This window comes from Carassius carassius, chromosome 16, assembly GCF_963082965.1.
Source record: "Carassius carassius chromosome 16, fCarCar2.1, whole genome shotgun sequence".
In the NCBI taxonomy this organism is placed as follows: Eukaryota; Metazoa; Chordata; class Actinopteri; order Cypriniformes; family Cyprinidae; genus Carassius; species Carassius carassius.
Genome location: NC_081770.1, coordinates 32,310,830 through 32,329,765, shown reverse-complemented (window position 1 = coordinate 32,329,765; position 18,936 = coordinate 32,310,830). Strand labels below are relative to the sequence as shown.

At 34.6% G+C, this 18,936-nt stretch overlaps 1 protein-coding gene across 2 annotated transcripts; it reads left to right on the top strand.

The window, feature by feature from the left end:
- Positions 1 to 6: 6 nt before the first annotated feature.
- On the top strand, positions 7 to 18,653 carry LOC132160145 (E3 ubiquitin-protein ligase RNF13-like). 2 transcript variants are annotated; one of them, XM_059569879.1, is made up of 10 exons: positions 7 to 171; positions 1,750 to 1,886; positions 1,984 to 2,064; positions 8,870 to 8,995; positions 11,122 to 11,209; positions 12,091 to 12,181; positions 12,463 to 12,568; positions 12,658 to 12,751; positions 16,798 to 16,878; positions 17,745 to 18,653. In XM_059569879.1, exons 2-10 carry the CDS (start codon positions 1,773 to 1,775, stop codon positions 18,095 to 18,097), a joined length of 1,134 nt encoding a protein of 377 aa, XP_059425862.1. In that variant the 5' UTR covers positions 7 to 171; positions 1,750 to 1,772; the 3' UTR covers positions 18,098 to 18,653. The 2 variants fall into 2 exon arrangements, with proteins under 2 accessions (XP_059425862.1, XP_059425860.1); XM_059569877.1 differs by lacking the exon at positions 7 to 171 and adding an exon at positions 565 to 620.
- Positions 18,654 to 18,936: the final 283 nt, after the last annotated feature.

Below are 18,936 nucleotides of genomic sequence, written 5' to 3'. Positions count from 1 at the left end.
GGAGTGTGTGTGTGTGTGTGTGTGTGTGTGTGTGTGTGTGTGTGTTGACATTCTGGCCTGCCAGACGATATGAGGTCGGACGAAGCAGTCTGAAGCCTGTAATTTGTCTCTGGTGTAATGCCATCGGGGTTTATTATCTTCCTGGACTAAAGAACAGCATCTAGTGTAATGGTAAGTCGCTGACGCAGTTTTGATTTGTCATCTTTCTGTTTGCTGATTGAGGTTCAGTCACGTACTGCTTGCTCTCTTTTTTGATCGCGGTCGTTTCTCCTTTAGCCTGTCAGTGCATATATATCGATATATGTGTATATATATATTACACATATTGTATATATATACTATGGTGAGGTGCTGTAGATTCGAAGCAGATCGTTAGAGTAAGTTAATGCGAAAGTTGATCCGGTTTGTGTTGACTGTTAGCCAGCGTGCTAATACAACCAAAACCGTTGTGATTCAGGACCTAACAAATCAGTTCTAGGAACAATAACGCAGATGTCAGTTAAACGACGTTGAATTTTATGTTTATGTAATCGTGGATCATTTATTTTTATTTATTTTTTACAGGCCGTTGTATGTAACAGTATGCGGCTCGGAGAATAAAAAGGAAGTTTTTACATCACGTGAGTGAATCAGATTAGATGTAAACTACAAAAATAACAATAACATATCGATGAACTATTAAATGTTTTATTTAGGTTTGAAATATGGTTTTGTATGCATTTGATACTAAATCCAAATGAGACTTAATGTAACTATATACTATATAAATGCAAGCTGCTCTTGCCGCGCCCCCTTTTAACTTATTTTTACGTTACCGGCGATTTTTTTAGTAACTTACCCCAATTTAGTGTTTTTTGTTCTGATTTATTGGATCATTAATTTCTAATAATATCCATATTTAATAGAGTTCAGTAAATTGAAAATTGCTACTGTTATTACTTGTGACGGAAAAAGTGTGCGTAGGTTAGGAGCGACGTGGGCGTGGTTTATTGAAACATGGGCGTGGTTTATCTGTGTTAGACTAGCAACAACAAATGGTGTTACAATTTTTTTCTAGTACTTCTTGGTGGTTCAGCCTTAGGGGGTAATAGCTACACCATTTAAAAAAAAAAAGGAATAAAAAAAACTTTCATTTTTATGCATTTTTGCCGTTCATTTGCATCAACAGCATTTTTGTGTCCTAAAACCTTTTGAAAATTAGATTCAAAGTGCACGGTTTTGAAAAAGATACTGTTGTTGTCTGTCTAAACATGAAAAAAACCTCGCAAATTTGTGAAACCGGTGACATCATAGACGATACATGACGTAGTGTTTCTTTATAACGTGACGTCGCCAACTACTGGCCTGGCATGAATAATACAGCGTTTTTAGTTGTTTTCGCGCATCTGTGTGAACGGGGATTGTTTTGTCTTCTACACAAAACTTTTCGAAATCACAAAGGAAAATTGACGAGGGTGAAGGTTTAGCTCTGTCTGCATCATTATCAGGGCAGAAAGCATCTCGATTGATGACTTTTTGTGGTCTATTCTGGCTAAATATGTTTTTGAAACCTTAGGAATTTGCATACTGTTTGCATTATGCTGTAACTCATATTTCACTAGTGCTCAGTTTTTCAGAAAAGCGTTCGGTGTGTCTGATCAGCTGCTTCATTGAACGCACAAACAGGGTTGCATTGGCCGTCAGAAACAGGAAATGTTTTTTTGGGGACTTTCTGTTGATGTCTAATGCAACATTTCCTTTAATTTGCAGGTGTAACTGAAGCAGATCTTAAGATGCTGCTCTCTTTGGGGATGCTGATGCTCTCGGCCACACAGATTTACACCATTTTCACGGTTCAGATATTCGCCTTCCTCAATCTGCTGCCCGTGGAGGCCGACATATCAGCTGTGAGCCTCTGACACACGTTCAGCAACAGTCAGTTGATATGCAGCATTTAAACACATGGTTGTCGGAAAGTAATTCATGATTGTGTTTGTTTTTTAGTATTCATTTGACAATAAAACAGAGAACTTTGATGACTTGCCGTCACGATTTGGCTACAGACTGCCCAGTGAAGGACTGAAGGTGAGTCAGCTATATTGATCAAAGACACCGTATCTTTATCTTTTTTTGACTATTATACAGTAGTTCTGTTCCAAACCCCAATAATCTGCCTTTATTTTGCTTAAGCTTGATTTTTATTTTTTTATTTTTATTTTTTAAAACCAAGATTCACTGGTGAAATCTGTAAAGTTTGTGGTTTATTAAAAATACAAAGGTAAAACATGATGTTTGTGTCTGATAGGTGTGTTTTAATTATTACATAAGTAATCATGATGGTTACATAAACTGCAATTACATTTATCGGTTAAATTTGTTACAAATAGTTGCCATCCAAAACATTAAGTGAATATAGAAATGCATAGAAATTTTATTTATCTCTTTTTTTTTAACATTTACATATTATTTAGAAATATTCTTGCCCATCATTGGTCAGATCACCTTAATAACAACAATAAATATTATTTTACTGTGTATAATGAAACAATATTCAGGTTGGCTGGATTAAAAAAATATTTGTGTTTATGTAAAATATACAAAATAGATCTGATAAGATATGTAAATAATTGTGCAATTTAAATAATAAATAAAACTTATTTTACTTGCAAATATTAAATAAATCTTTAAATCTATATTTTTATGAACTGGTAATATATATATATATATATATATATATATACATATAAGTAATTCACTACAGTTTTAAAAGCATAGGTTTATTATACTTTTATTTTTGAAAAATATTAATACTTTAATTTAGCAAAGAAATTTATCAAAAGGGACAATATAATGTTACAAAAAATTATAGTTCAAATAAATACTGCTCTTTTGAACATTTTATTGAATTGAAAAACAAACAAATATTACAAAATATCAGGGTTTATTGTATTTCTGTTCAAATAAAAACAGCTCTGGTGTGCAGAACAGACTTACAGCTCCAAAAACATTAAAAACCGTCCCCAAACCTTTGAATGGTGGTTTAAGTTACATTAAACTAAGTGTACAATTACCAATTATGGGAGTTTAAGGAGTGTTTCATATGAACTTTTTGTGGTATAAATGTGTCGTGCTTACACTGTTAGTCATCATGACAGCTCTCACCAGATGTGCAGCTGAGGAGAGTTTATGCAAGATTGTTGACCAGCACCCTGACGGTGTGAAAGGGGCTAAAAATAGACCTCAAAGCTGGTGAATGAGTCTAGTTTAGTGATGAGTGGAGATGATTGACCCAGAACTGCTGCACTCACGCTCCACGTCATCAGACAAGATCTGCAAACCTTCAGATTTACACAATCAGCTGGCCGAATGACTGCTCGCTCTTAAGGAAACATTGTGTAATAAGTTGGTGTAGGGTCAGAAGCCAGCAAGATGTGTTTATAAGAGACATTTGGATGATAACCAATGGTCTATAATAGTGTAACTGGACGATATGCAACAGATAAATGGGATAAATGATTAAAATCCTGTAATGAAGCAATCTGTCTTAGTCCTCACCAAAAGCAAGAACATTTGTTACAGCAGGTGCGACATTGGATGTCCCATAATTTATTGTTGAATGTGGTGAGTTTGTTGTGGTTTTGACGTCTGTAACGGTGCTGATTTATATATTTTTTTTTACTGCTGACAGTCTAAAGACACTAGAGAAAGCCCTGATAGAGCATTTTACGAAGAGTTATGCATTAGATGTTTTGTGAGGGTGTGGAGGTATCCGACTCTGATTAAAATCAAGCTGGAATACAATGAATTGAGTTAACAACAGCATGCTGCTATTATGTAATCTGGCACTTATAAACACTGTCTATGTCAAGAATGGTAACTATAACACTATCTAAAACAATAGCTATATTAGCATCCACACTTACAGATGATAATGCTCTTAGTATGATTGTGTGCTGCTGCTACGTCATCCAAAGAGTTGGGTATAACGCGTTACACGTAATAATTAAAGTAAAGATATTGCGAGTGTATTCAAATAATACTTGTGATCTTTCAGTCAATATTAAATTAATGAAAGAAAGAAAGTGTATTTTTTTTTAGGTTTGATAACTTGAAAAGTGAAGTAAACTTGAACGTAACTTGAAAGTAAAGTAATTAGTCATTTGATTACTTTTTAAATGCAGTAATCAGTAACGTAATCAAATTAAAGTTTTAAAGAAGTAATTTGTAGTGGATTACTTTTTTTAAATTAACTTGCCCAGCACCGGTCATCTGCCACTTTAAAAACCTGTAAACGATAACTATAACTCAAACTAATAATAGCTATATTAATATCCACACCAACGAACAATAACGTTTCTTATTATAAGTGCGCGCTGGGTTTTTGTCTTATGCCACTTTCAAAATCCTGTTCACGTCAATAATGATAGCTATTACGATAACTATGATGATAGCTATAGTAGCATCTGCACCAACAGACGATAACGTTATTATAAGTGTGCGCTGCTGTTATGTTGTCTGCCATTTAAAAACCCTGTTCACGTCAAAAACAATAACTATAATGATACCTATATTAGCATGTAGACTAATGTATGATAACGTTCTTATTATAAGTGTGTGCTGCTTTAAAAACCCATTCACGCCCAGAAAAATAACTATCGATAACTATAACTCAAACTAATAATAGCCATATTAAAATCCACACCAGCGGGCGATAACTTTCCTATTATAAGTGTGCGCCGGATTTTTAATCTTCTGCCACTTTCAAAATCCTGTTCACGTCAAGAACAATAGCAATTACGATAACTATAACAATAGCTATAGTAACACCCTCACCAACTGACATTCAGTTTACTACAAAGGCCTTTTTTGCGCGATGACGCTTTTGAACATAAAATTTGAACATAACATGAAATTAGTATTTGGAAATTTCTTCATCACTATGAGTCCATTGGGTGAAATTCTTCATTGCGCCGATTGCTAGTAAAATTACTGGATTGTGGATATTCATTTTTGCTTTGTTGGCTTGCTATTGGACGGCACTAAAATTTTGAGTGTCGAAATTCGATCCCAACTCAAATTTTGCATTGGGAAATCGCAAAATGTCTTAGCGCAACAATAAATGTAATTTACTGTGATTTTAAGTGTGATATTATTTAGAAAACAGAATTGGGTAATAGCTCCTAAAATTAATTAACTGGCTTTTTATATTGTCATTATGCTATAGCAGTTCTACATTGTGATTGAATCGTGCCAATTTTCTGTTCCTGTTTCACTGTCCTGATCACACAAACCTCATGATATGTTGGTGAAAACTGTGAAAATGACTTCACATCTGTCACTTCTCCATTTTGCTTAGCCTTTCGTTTGATTTCCCCTTCTTTCTCACCTCAAACCAAAGTGATGTTTTTAGAGGTCATCCACCATGTTTTTTATATTTTCTCTAAGCAGCAGCCTTCACCTTTGTCCTGCTCAGCTGGACACAACGTAATATGCTTATCGCCATCTATTTTTGCTAAATATTGTGTCAGGAGTTAATCCCTGCTGGAAAATCCATCTTAATCTGCTCTCTGTTTTGGAGCGTGGCAGCTGATCTAATCTAGTCATGAGCTGGTAAATCATCTTGGACCAATCAACCTGCTGCATTATGTCACCAAAATGTAAATGTAAAGCTCCGCAAGGGCTGAGGGCCTCACTAAGAACAGGAAAGCCACTTTCTGAAATGCAGAGTCCCTGGTTGCATTTGCTTTCTTTTGTCATTTTGAAAAAAAGATATATTCTCTCTGAACCTCTATTCCTGGTTGGAGATCAGCAGTTTTTAGGGAATCAGCTCAGAACTATGTTTTCTAGTGTGGAAATCAGTGTTTGATATATATATATTTATTTATTAATATATTTGTTACTGAATTTAAAACTACAAAAAAAAAAAAATTACAAAAAATAAAATTACAAAGGTTACTAGAATTTAAACTAAAATGAAAACTGAAAATATGAATATAAAAGCTAATAATAGCAATTATGTTAGAGCTGATACCAGTAATTGGCTGATATTAAAGTTATATAATATTTTTCTAAATAAATGGAAAATTAAATGCTTAAAATCTAAATTAAAATCCAGTTTTAAACACTTAATTATTTAAAAAAACAAATCACTAGAATCAAGCATTTTAAGCTAGTGAACTGTGATTAATAATTACAATTATGTTAAATGCAGATTATTGAAATCCTAAACTGGTTTCTCATAGAAACAAATTACATTAATTGACTGAGTAAAGAAAAAAAAGTTACATTAAATGATTGAGTCAAAAAAGTTACATTAAATGATTGAGTAAAAAAGAAATTACATTTAAATGATTGAGTCAAAAAAGTTACATTAAATGATTGAGTAAAAAAGAAATTACATTTAAATGATTGAGTAAAAAAAGAAATTACATTTAAATGATTGAGTAAAAAAGTTACATTAAATGATTGAGTAAAAAAGAAATTACATTTAAATGATTGAGTAAAAAAGTTACATTAAATGATTGAGTAAAAAAAGTTACATTAAATGATTGAGTAAAAAAGAAATTACATTTAAATGATTGAGTAAAAAAAGAAATTACATTTAAATGATTGAGTAAAAAAAGTTACATTAAATGATTGAGTAAAAAACAAATCACATTTAAATGATTGATTAAAGTTACATTAAATGATTGATTAAAGTTACATTAAATGATTGAGTAAAAAAGTTACATTAAATGATTGAGTAAAAAAGTTACATTAAATGATTGAGTAAAAAACAAATTACATTTAAATGATTGATTAAAGTTACATTAAATGATTGCTTAAAAAAAGTTACATTAAATGATTGCTTAAAAAAAGTTACATTAAATGATTGAGTAAAAAAGTTACATTAAATGATTGAGTAAAAAAGTTACATTAAATGATTGAGTAAAAAAGTTACATTAAATGATTGAGTAAAAAAGTTACATTAAATGATTGAGTAAAAAAGTTACATTAAATGATTGAGTAAAAAACAAATTACATTTAAATGATTGATTAAAGTTACATTAAATGATTGAGTAAAAAAGTTACATTAAATGATTGAGTAAAAAAGTTACATTAAATGATTGAGTAAAAGTTACATTAAATGATTGAGTAAAAAACAAATCACATTTAAATGATTGATTAAAGTTACATTAAATGATTGATTAAAAAAGTTACATTAAATGATTGATTAAAGTTGCATTAAATGATTGAGTAAAAAAGTTACATTAAATGATTGAGTAAAAAACAAATTACATTTAAATGATTGAGTAAAAAACAAATTACATTTAAATGATTGAGTAAAAAACAAATTACATTTAAATGATTGAGTAAAAAAGTTACATTGAGTAAAAAATGTTACATTTTAAATTATTGAGTAAAAAACAAATTACATTTAAATGATTGATTAGTTACATTAAATGATTGAGTAAAAAGTTACATTTAAATGATTGAGTAAAAAAAGAAATTACATTTAAATGATTGAGTAAAAAAGTTACATTAAATGATTGAGTCAAAAAAGTTACATTAAATGATTGAGTAAAAAAGAAATTACATTTAAATGATTGAGTAAAAAAAGAAATTACATTTAAATGATTGAGTAAAAAAAGTTACATTAAATGATTGAGTAAAAAACAAATCACATTTAAATGATTGATTAGTTACATTAAATGATTGAGTAAAAAGTTACATTAAATGATTGAGTAAAAAAAGTTACATTAAATGCCAGAGTACATTTTTTTTTACATTGATTGAGTGATGAAATAATGTATTATTTTTGATAGTTTTAATTATTTAATATAATTATTTCATAGTAACAATTATGCTACGTCATATTATCAAAATTGCACATTATACTGGCCTCACAACATTATAATATAGAATATTATTTTGACTGAATTGCTCTGTTTTGGAGTCAGCGTTAGATAACAGCAGCCCACATGTAAAAACAGAGGCAGTTAGCTCTAAAAGATGAGGTTCATCATGTCAGCTGATGAAGCGTACCTCATGCATCTGTAACACTCAGTAATGCAGGGCTCCTGTGGTGCTCCTCTGTTTTTGTGGCCTACTTTGACTCATCCTCATGTGATCATGTGCTGGCCTCATGCCTTGCCTGCTTTCACGGCCCAGTAACCCATCCTTAAAAACAGGAAAAACAGTCCCTCTTGCTGGTGCGACACTCGCCTTCAAGCGTTTCTTCAGTCTCCAACTGCCTAATCAGACCAAAGCGAAACCTTATAACATGTCTCAGAATGAAAGTGTCCGATTGAGGTCACAATAGCTATGTTTCCATCCAAAAATGCAAATTTAACTCCTGCGCAAAGCTGGAATATCGCAAAAACATTCTGCGAATAAAGCACCGTTTACATCTAACAAAATCCTCACTTCCTGATAAACCGGTACTAAATATCTGTAAGAAATCTAGGAGAAGCCACTGCATGTAATAATTTTCTTATGTGATGAATCACTTGTGCTTCAGAGAGAGCAGACGCAGCACAATGAAAACAGTCATTGCTTTTAGAGGTGGATGCCTGCTGTTGTGTGATTATACAGAGATACTTTAATGACTGGCATCTCAGAGCGACCCAAACAACATTTGATGGTGGAGCTTATTCAGTTAATGTGTTTCCATCGTACTTCATGCACAATTGTTCTTATTGGATAAAAAGTTGATTCTACTCAGTTCCATGCATGCATTTTTTTAATGCACATTTTTAGAATTTAAGGTGATGCGATATTCCAAAAAGTGCGTAAGAGCAGGTGGAAGGAAACAGGGCTAATGTAAAGAGCTGTGTAGTCCTGGAGTGTGCTCTGGTGCAGCAGAGGGAGCTGTTGGCAGTCTTTTCTGATTGTTTGTTCCTGTGCGCAGGGTTTCCTGATCGGAGCCCGTCCGGAGAACGCCTGTGTCCCGATCGACCCCCCTCCCCTGCGGGACAACCTCAGCAGCGCCTTCATCGTGCTGATCAAGCGCTTCGACTGTAACTTTGACGTCAAGGTAGGTTTGAGACCGTGTCGCACACATGGGGAAGTTTGAGACACCACAGACTCCAGAGTCTCGCAGAGAGCGTGGGAAAGGTTTGTTTAAACGTGTCTGAACGCCCTCCACGAAACCTGAGCCCGTGCCAACACACGAATCATCAGGCAACTCACTGCATGTTCTTCTGCAGCGGGGCAAGATCTCTATCACAGTCAAACCAGCAGATCAACCAACACTGCTGTGTGCTGGCCGCGCACATAACTGAGCTTCCACACTGCTGTATAGTATTTAAGAAGATTTTAGATTATTATTATATATTTTTATATTCATTTTATATTTTAATTTAGTTTAATATTTAAATAAAATCTTTATTGTCGAATTTCTTTTAGGTCAGTTTTCATTTTCATTAAAGTCATCTAAACTATAGTTATAGTTAACTATAGTTGTTATGGTTAACTCAAACTAAACATTTGTATATAAAAAAAAGAAAAAGAAATAAAACTCGTTTATTTCAGCATTTCCAACTTTTGTTTAGTATAATTTGAAGTACAAAAATAACTAAAAATACTAAAAAGTTAAAAAGAATTAAAAACTATATAGACATAAAAAAAATATTTAGAATAATAGCTAAAGCTAATAGAATAATAATATAAAAGTTTTTTTTTTTTTTTATCCAAATGAGAGGTAATTGTTTTATTTATTTATGACATTCTAGTCTCCTAGCAATGCTTCACACTTTGTCCCATCATGTTTTTGCTCAGGTTCATTGACTGTGTGTGTGTGTGTGTGTGTGTGTGTGTGTGTGTGTGCGCACACCATTCCACTCACACCTGACATTGCATTTTTTTAAACGAATGCATTTTTATAAAAACTGATTTGAAAATATTTAGTTTTTTTGTGTGAAAATTCATTCATTTTAAAATGTATTTGTATAAATAATTTTCCAAATAAATAAAAAGATACATTATTATAAATTAGAAAGTGTATACATTTTATCACACATAATTATTATTTTTTGTGTTATTGTTTTATTAATCATATAGTTTTTATCTTTTTTTTTTTTTTTTACCAATTGAAATAAAATACAATATCAATTATTATAATTCAAAATACTTTAAAAAAAATTGATAAAAAATATAAAGTATTTTAAAATGCTATAATTTTGGTTATGAATATACTTTTTCCCAAATATAAAATAAATGTTTAAATCCTTAATTTATATTAAACATGTCCTGCTGTTACACAGGTATCATAGAAACTCCTCCGTCCAAGTAAGCAAATGCGCTCCTAAATGCAAAACCAGCCCCCGCTCTCCAAGACGCGCTTCGCTGCGCACACATTTCATGCAGCTGGCAAATGATATGCAAAGCCTTCAAGAGGTCTGCCTGCAGTTTCTGTTCACCTGCGGGACTTTGGACGACTTCCAGTCACAGCGTGGCGTAACGCCTGTCGAACTGTTGACAATATTTTTCCCATACCACAATAAACCGTTAATCATCGACAGCGCGGTGGAATCTGTGCACCTTTGTAAGGTGTGTAGAGACGGAGTATGGTGATAAAACATCAGGTTAAAACAAAACATTACATTCTAGTGCACCCTTCTCAATATTTATTAATCTGGAGATGATATTATATCTGAGCTTCACGCGATGTGAATGTCTTGAATGTTTCAATCACTGCTTGCACAAACATTTACTAATCCCTGATCCAGAACAGCAGGAACCTCACTCTAGAGCGCATTACCAAGAGCACGCGTCTATATACACAACAATACAGCACTAGAATGTGTTTGAAGTAGTTTTATGTATCTTGGTCGTGTTGCATGTTAAAAGAGAGAATCTGATCCTGTAATCTTCTCAAATTACTCATTACCATGTGTTCAAATTTTGTACTTTTTAATAATTAAATATATGTATTTTTTAATATACATGACAACTTTTGTGTATGTGTATATATATATATATATATATATATATACGATCAGGACATGTTCTTGCGAAGCTAAACCAGTGTGCACATGTGAATACACAATACATGTGTCACACTAGACTTGTGTACTTGTGTGGGGGGTTGGAGCGGTGCACACATGACGCCTGTGTTTGACTGAACACAAAGCTTCTGTCTCTGTCCTCGTCCTTCTTCAGGTCCTCCATGCGCAGAAGGCCGGCTACAAGGCGGCGATTGTCCACAATGTGGACTCTGATGACTTAATCAGCATGGGATCCAACGATCGTAAGTTCCTGCGCACGAATGCATAAAACATGCAGCGGGGAGACACACGCTCGTGTGTTCTGCTGCGGGACAATGCTGCGATTCACAAACCTCTGTTTGAATGTTAGGATGAAGGCCAAAGTAGAGGAACCAACCTTCAGCGTTCTTAACTCAAGTCAAGTCCAGCTTTATTGTCCTTCTCCTGCTACATGTGTGGACGTATAGTGGAACAAAATCTTGTCTCATACTAGTTAAACGTAAATATAAACATATAGAAGTATAAGAAAAACAGACCTATACAACAGTTAACCGTCTGACTATACATTTACTATAAATAGATGACTTTACATACACAAACTGAGACTGTACAAAAACTTACGTACATACTGTACATGAAATTGTGCAAAAGAAATATTTTGAAAGGAATGGGTTAATAAAAAATGAACGGTTTCTGAAAATGTGTTCACGCTCCGGTCATCCAAGAGGAAGATGAGTTTGCTTCTTCATAGATTTGGGGAAATGTAGCTATACATTACTGTTTCCGATGCTTTGTAGTGAATGGGTGCCGTCAGAATGAGAGTCCGAACGGCTGATAAAAGCATCGACAATAGTCCACAGCATATTTCCATATTTCACTCAACTCTCACAGATTTAACAGCGTTTGACATTAAAGGAGATTGGTGTTGAGCAGATATAGACAGGTGGTGCTGGGGAGGAGGAGGGTTAAATAAAACGTATTTCATTTATTTGAAGTGAACTATTCCTGTAAAGTGGAAATCAGTTCAAAATAAATATTATTTTACAATACAATTTAAAAAATACACTCGATTCTTTAACATTTATTTGTTTGAGGAATCAAATCAGTGTCTTAATGTATGCTTGTACCTTACATTTTTTCCCAGTGGATATCCTGAAGCAGATAGACATTCCTTCAGTGTTTATTGGTGAAGAAACGGCCAACTCTCTCAGAGAGGATTACATCTATGAGAAAGGGTGAGGGCTCTGCTTTCACTACTGAATACTTCACTGTTCAGATGGTTACTTAACGGAAACATCTGATGAATTCAGCTGCGTTGGCACTCCAACAGTCATGACACTATAGAAAGTCTGCCGTTCACACAAAGTCTGAAAATGTGAAGCGTTCACAAACGGTTTTTCCACACACAGGCTCTTATATTTAACATATATTACATTACATGCATAATATGAGTTGTAAGTGTTAATGTCTGTTTGTAAAAGCAGTTATCACACTCAGTCTTGCTTCGTGTTTCCAGTGGTCATGTGATTCTCCTGCCGGACTTCAGTTTGCCTCTGGAATATTATCTGATCCCATTCCTCATCATTGTTGGAATCTGCCTCATCCTCATTGTAGTGTTCATGGTGAGTCATGATTGTGTGCAATAGAAAAAATGAGCAAACAACCAAATATATTAGACTTGACTGAGATGTTTGCATCTTTTTAATCGCAGATCACAAAGTTCGTACAGGACAGACATAGAGCCAGGAGAAGTCGCTTACGCAAGGACCAGCTGAAGAAACTCCCAATTCACAAGTTTAAGAAAGGTAACGACACGTCTTAAGATCTAATACTGAGAATACATTGTGGGTCAGCATTCAAACACATGAAATATATCATAGAAAAATAACTATAATAATCAGAAATGTTTCTTGAGCAGTAGATCAGCATATTAGACTGATTTCTGAAGATCATGTGACACTGAAGACTGGAGGAATGGTGCTGAAAATACAGCTGTGCATCACAGAAATAAATTACAGTTTAACAATATAAGTACATAGAAATTTTATAATCATATTTCATAATATAACTGATATTCCTGTAATTTTGATCAGTTAAATGCAGCCTTGATGAGCAAAAGAGACTTCTTTTAAAAACATTAAAAAATCCACCCCAAACTTCTGCCGGTAGTGTAAAATTATCGCAAAGGGTTTTTTTTGTGTTATTTGTTTGACCTGTAAGACTCGCCAGAATGAGAGATTCTAATAGTTCTAGAATCGGATTCAGACGTCACTTTAAAAAACATAACATGTTTGACTCATGCCATCAAGTTTAAACTGTCCATTTTAAATTCATTTAGCTACGTAATTTATAGGTCCTCTGGAAACTACAAAAAGCCACTTCAAAAAATACATTAATATAAATAAGAAAAAAAATGGGTCATTTTAAAAAACAAAATCAACTTTGTTAAAAAAAACAAAAGATTTTACAAAGTTAATGTCGGTGGTAAAATGTTAATGTTTACTGAGCTTAAATGTCAAAGACCCTAATTAAATTCACTTAAAACGCCCGTCTGATTTACGTTTAAGGAAAAATCTAGTGTTTTTGTAGGCTCTTCCACTTAATACTTATTATAAAACGGATAGTTCCGGTCCTTGATTCTGATTGGCTGAGCCATGTTCAAAGCCATTGTAAATTATTCTACAAACACACACCTTTGTTTACTTCTGTGTGTTGCTTGGCAACCACTTTGTTGGAACCTCACCTGTCTCTGAGGAACTAGATTGTTTGGTGGAAGAATACTGTTTTTATTGATATCATTACACTTTATTTGCTCTGTTTTATTTATTGAAACCTTACTATGTATATGGAATAACCATTTTATAAAAGCAATAACCCCCGTGAAAAGGTGGTTTACAATGAATTTAATAACAGTTTAGGGGGTTTTACTCATTCCGCTTTGTGGACAGACAGCACAACAGAAAGTGGGAGAAATGTGGAATTCCCCTTCCGCGCCATTTCCACCTCCTCCATAGTGAATCATCAAGCCATTTTACAACCAAATCAACACCGTAACCATTGACTGTGCCTGCATGAATTAGCACCCTGTCCGGCTCGCTCATAGTGCGCTAGAAGTGTGTTCGCCTGTGAACGTGAAAGCAGACGCTGAGTCATTCCTCCTGAAGAAGGTGTCAGGCGTCACTTTCACTGAGGACAAGGAAAAAGTGCGGTCTGGACTCAGGTTACGGACACACCTGTGTTCTCGTATCCACTTTCAAACATTAAACAGATGAAAGGTGTGTGAGATTTCCTGAAGCCAGCGGGCCGGCGGTAGCAGAGTCCTCTCTTACACTTCAGATGTTCAGAGCAAATGAGAGTCATATCAGTCATTTGTAATTGTTTCTTACGTATTTACCAGATGTCGTGGATAATTTATCTGCAACAACTGAATGCTACCAGGACGTGTGCTCAAAATAGGTTCAGAAATAAGCTTTATTTTCTCTATGCAAAGCATGTGGACATGAGCAAGGCAGCTTGTCTATTTGAATGATGTCTGAACGACTGGAGCGGAGAATAGGACTGTCATCAAATCAGATTTTCACTACAAAATTTTCCTGGATAAGAGAGAGAATTCAGGATAACTATATTATCATAATTTTTTTTTGGGCGGGGGGCACTATAATTCTTAACTTTTACGTTTGTAATTGGTAACCATAACCATAAAATGTGTTAAACTGTCAATCTGTACTAACTAGGGTTGCAAAAAGGTGGAAAATTCCTAGTAAATGTCAAACATTCCAGAAATTTTGGAAACTTTCCAGGATTTTTGCAATATTCCAGTGGTTTTTTTAAAAGTTTCCGTGAATTTACCAGAAATCTTCCACCTCTTTGCAACCCTAGTACTAACTCTAACTAGCTAACCAAAATACTAGCGGACAATAATGTTCTTGTTCTAAGCGTCCGCCACTTTAAAAGCCCCGTTCACATTAGGAAAAATAACTATAACGATAGCTATGCTAGCATCCACACCAGCGGACGATAACTTTCTTATTATGAGTTTGCGCAGGAATTTTGTCGTCTGCTGCTTTAAAGCCCCATCAACACCAAAAACGATAACCGTTAAGATAGTTTTAATGATAACTATAATGATAGCTATATTAGCATCCACACCAGTGGACAGTATGCACTTTGCAATGATACATTTTTCAGTGGTCATCACATGATTTTAACACTGAAGTGCATTGCATTGTGGGATACACTATTTTGTCTAAAAGGCTTTGTTGTATATTGCACATTTTCACAAATAAGCAGTTAGGTCGAAAATCGCATATTCACTTTTTAATAATTACTTCGCGACCGTTGTATTCAATATGGTATGTAGTATGAAAGTTATCCAAACTTACATTATTCATATTTTCATACATAAGACAAAAAATATTTAGTATTGAATATTTTAATTTTGTTTAGATGGCACAACTTACCCCAAAGCATGTATATAATATATAGTGATATATATATACATATATGATTACATAAATAAATAAATAAATGTGCTGGATTAAACCACTGACACATCTTGCCCTGTATAATTTTAACTAGTGCCATCAAAGATTAATCGTGATTAATCGCATCCAAAATAAAGGTTTTTGTTTCCATAATATGTGTAGAGTATTAATATAATACACAGTACACATATATAAATACACACACATGCATGTATATATTTACAAAAAAGTAGTTACATTTCTATATTATATTATAAATGTAATTATATTAAGATAAATGTATAATAATACACACACGTGTATATTATGGAAACAAAAACATTTATTTTGGATGTGATTTTTAATCGTCTAACAGCGCTAGTTTTAACACAAGCAGTTGTTTCATCCGTCTGGACATTACTGAGGCTTTGAATCCCAAACGTGTGTGTTTCACCTCGCTCTGGTTCCCGCTCGTGGCGTCTCTGCTGACTCGCTGGTTTTCTTCATCCGGCCGCTGTGCTGATTCATCGCTTCTGCCGGCCGCTGCAGTCTGGTTTATCCTGTCGTGTGACAGACCGCAGGCCCAGGACACACAGCTGCTGTCATAGACGACACTCAGCGGAAAACACACCTTCACTGCAGGCTCTTTTAAAGAGATAGTACATCCCAAAATGAACATTACTCACACTCGAGTCAATCCAAACCCAGAAGACATTCGTTCATCTTCAGAGCACACGTTAAGATATTTTTGATGAAATCTGAGAGCTCTCTAAACCTCCATAGACCGCAATACCCAAGAGCCTTGATTACACTTAGGCCAAAAAAGCTATATACACTAATATATGACGACATGGTTACTGAAAAAACGATATTATTAAGTCTATTTCAAACATGTAACCCAGTAGATACAGGCCTTCCCTTAAAGCATGATATTCATCAGTTTAGACCAAATGAATGATTCTCCACAAGGTCACTGGCTTCACAAAGAGTGGAGTTGTTTCTGTTGTAAAGCGTGTGTTGGTAACATCAAACCTGCTGTCTGTGTGAACTCTTCAACCAGTGACAGATACGAGCTTCTCCATATACAGTCACACGCAGCCGTGGCTGTTGGTGTTCGCTTACTGCTTGTATAAACACTGAGCTTCAGCAGAGCCGCTCCTTCATTGGTGGAAAGAAACCTGAAAAAAACCCAGAGGAATCTGAAGGAGGGCAGGACGAATTCCTGGACTTATTGAGTTCGGTCCACAAAACCCAGAATCTGAAAGAAAATGCTGCATGTTTTTCAGTAATGTGCTGCAAGTGTGAAAATCAGAAGCCCTTCTATTAAAGATACTGATGTAATATATAGATATATATGATTAAATAATCGGTTTCTTAATTCCTCGTAGGCGATTCGTATGACGTGTGTGCCATTTGTTTGGATGAGTACGAGGAGGGGGACAAACTACGGGTTCTTCCCTGCTCACACGGTGAGTTTCTGTCTCGATCGGACCTTGATCAGCAAAACGTACTCAATTTAGTCATTAAATCGCGTAAATTCTTCAGATTTAGAACAGAGTATGCATCGTCAACAGAGTATGTGTTGCTCACAACTAAAGAAAATATTGTAAAAATACGTTTGACTACCATCAACGCACAACTTGTTTTTATAAACGATAAAGAATAAATAATTTTTATTTTTAAAAATGTAAAAAATCTAAATTAAAAACGATTTAATAAATTACATTTAAATATAGTAAATGTAAATGTGAGTAATGAAGGCAGGGCCTTTTCATTATATAAGTTCTGAAAAAAATTTTTTTACGCAGGACATTAAAGTACACTAATCATTAAAATAAGTTTTATTTAAAAGGTATGTAATATCAGTTTATTAAAATAATAATTTATATGCATTTAAAAAAGCAAATAGGCTGCACTTTAAATTAGTGTATGTCAGTTTTAAGATTCATTTTTAATTACAATTACAGCAGTTTTTGTTACTATCAAAACTAAACGAAAATGAAGGCATGGTAGGGGGAAAAATATTTTTATAAATTAAGAGAAAACAACTCATGGCATTAAAGTGCAGAATAATAATTAGAATAATTTATATATTAAATCCAATTATCAGTAGATATTTAAATAGAAATATTTTTTTATATGCATACAAATGCACACATCTATACACACACACACTTAATGTACACGGTATAGTCAAGGGAGGTCCTGTTTTATTAATTTTTCATTACTTCTATTTAGTGGAAATTCTAAATGAACCACTAACAAACTGAAAGGATTTTGATTGTAATAATCCAGCTTTGTGTGGCACTAATTCTCTCTGCACCGATCATTGCAGCCTATCACTGCAAGTGTGTCGACCCATGGCTGACCAAAACCAAGAAGACCTGCCCCGTGTGCAAGCAGAAGGTGGTGCCATCCGACGGCGACTCTGAGTCCGAGTCCGAGTCGGGTGACAGCGGCGGAGAGGAGAACGAAGCGTCAGAAAACACACCGCTGCTGCGATCTCTGGCCTCCACCAGCGCCCATTCCTTCGGGACCATGTCCGGCTCGCTGTCCCATCACGACGCCGAGTCCTCGGACTACGACGAGCGCAGCGACACGACCGACAGCGAGGAGGAGGTGACCGTGGAGACTGTGGTCGTACAGCTGCAGCAGGAGCGTCCCGACAACATGGAGGCCAACGCTTGAGGCGTTAGCCGCCGCCGCCGCCGCTAACTCAAACTCTCAATGACGTGCCAACACCTTTCACCATCACTTAACAGTTTATCATCACAAACCTGTTTAATGTTCGGCAATACTATGCAGCGAAATTTTATAAATCATGATTTCCCCCCAAATGAAGTGCGCACCTTTTGGGAATGTCGTTAGCGCTTGCTGCCAAACTCATCTCATACCTGTATCCGATCGCGATCAACTGCAGGTTTTATACGACACGATAAGACTTTATTAGCGACACTGACAGCACCGTTTTGTTTTTGATCATTAACAGCGGAGCCGTTCTAAACACCAGTCACTCAAGTGATCTTGGAAGTGTAGTTAGGGAATAACATCGTTTATATACTGTAAGTAGGAAGTAAATTGGTTAAGTAGTTTCGAAGGGTTTTTTGTTTGTTTTTGATAACACAACGTGAACTGTTACCAATGTCTTTTAAAGTTACTTTACTGTAAATAAACCTTTCTGCTCACCCTTGTTTCTAAATAGCCCATGTTCATTTCTCTTCATGAATAAAATACTACACCTTTTGCTGTTTGTGTTGATTTGTCATCCAGTGTTTTAAAAGTGCTGTATGTCATTTTTGGGACTTTGCAGATACTTGGTAAACATGCCCTGTTCACATTTTTGTTTTTCTGAAAAACAAAGATGGAGTCAGTAATTCAATTTTAAAAAGTGAGTTCCGTGTCGGAATGTCTGTTTTTGTTTTGGTCTGTGTGACTCAGTCCCCTGCTGGTTTACCCAATAATATGTGGAATAGGTTTTGGAAAACACTGATCCAGTTAGCTGGCTTCAGTTTGCAGAGATATAAAAA

Coding starts and splice junctions, on each gene's coding strand:
- LOC132160145 (XM_059569879.1), top strand. CDS start 1,773: ATGCTGCTCTCTTTGGGGATGCTGATGCTCTCGGCCACACAGATTTAC. Junction 11,210..12,090: donor CAGCATGGGATCCAACGATC/GTAAGTTCCTGC, acceptor ATTTTTTCCCAG/TGGATATCCTGAAGCAGATA. Junction 12,569..12,657: donor TCCTCATTGTAGTGTTCATG/GTGAGTCATGAT, acceptor TTTTAATCGCAG/ATCACAAAGTTCGTACAGGA.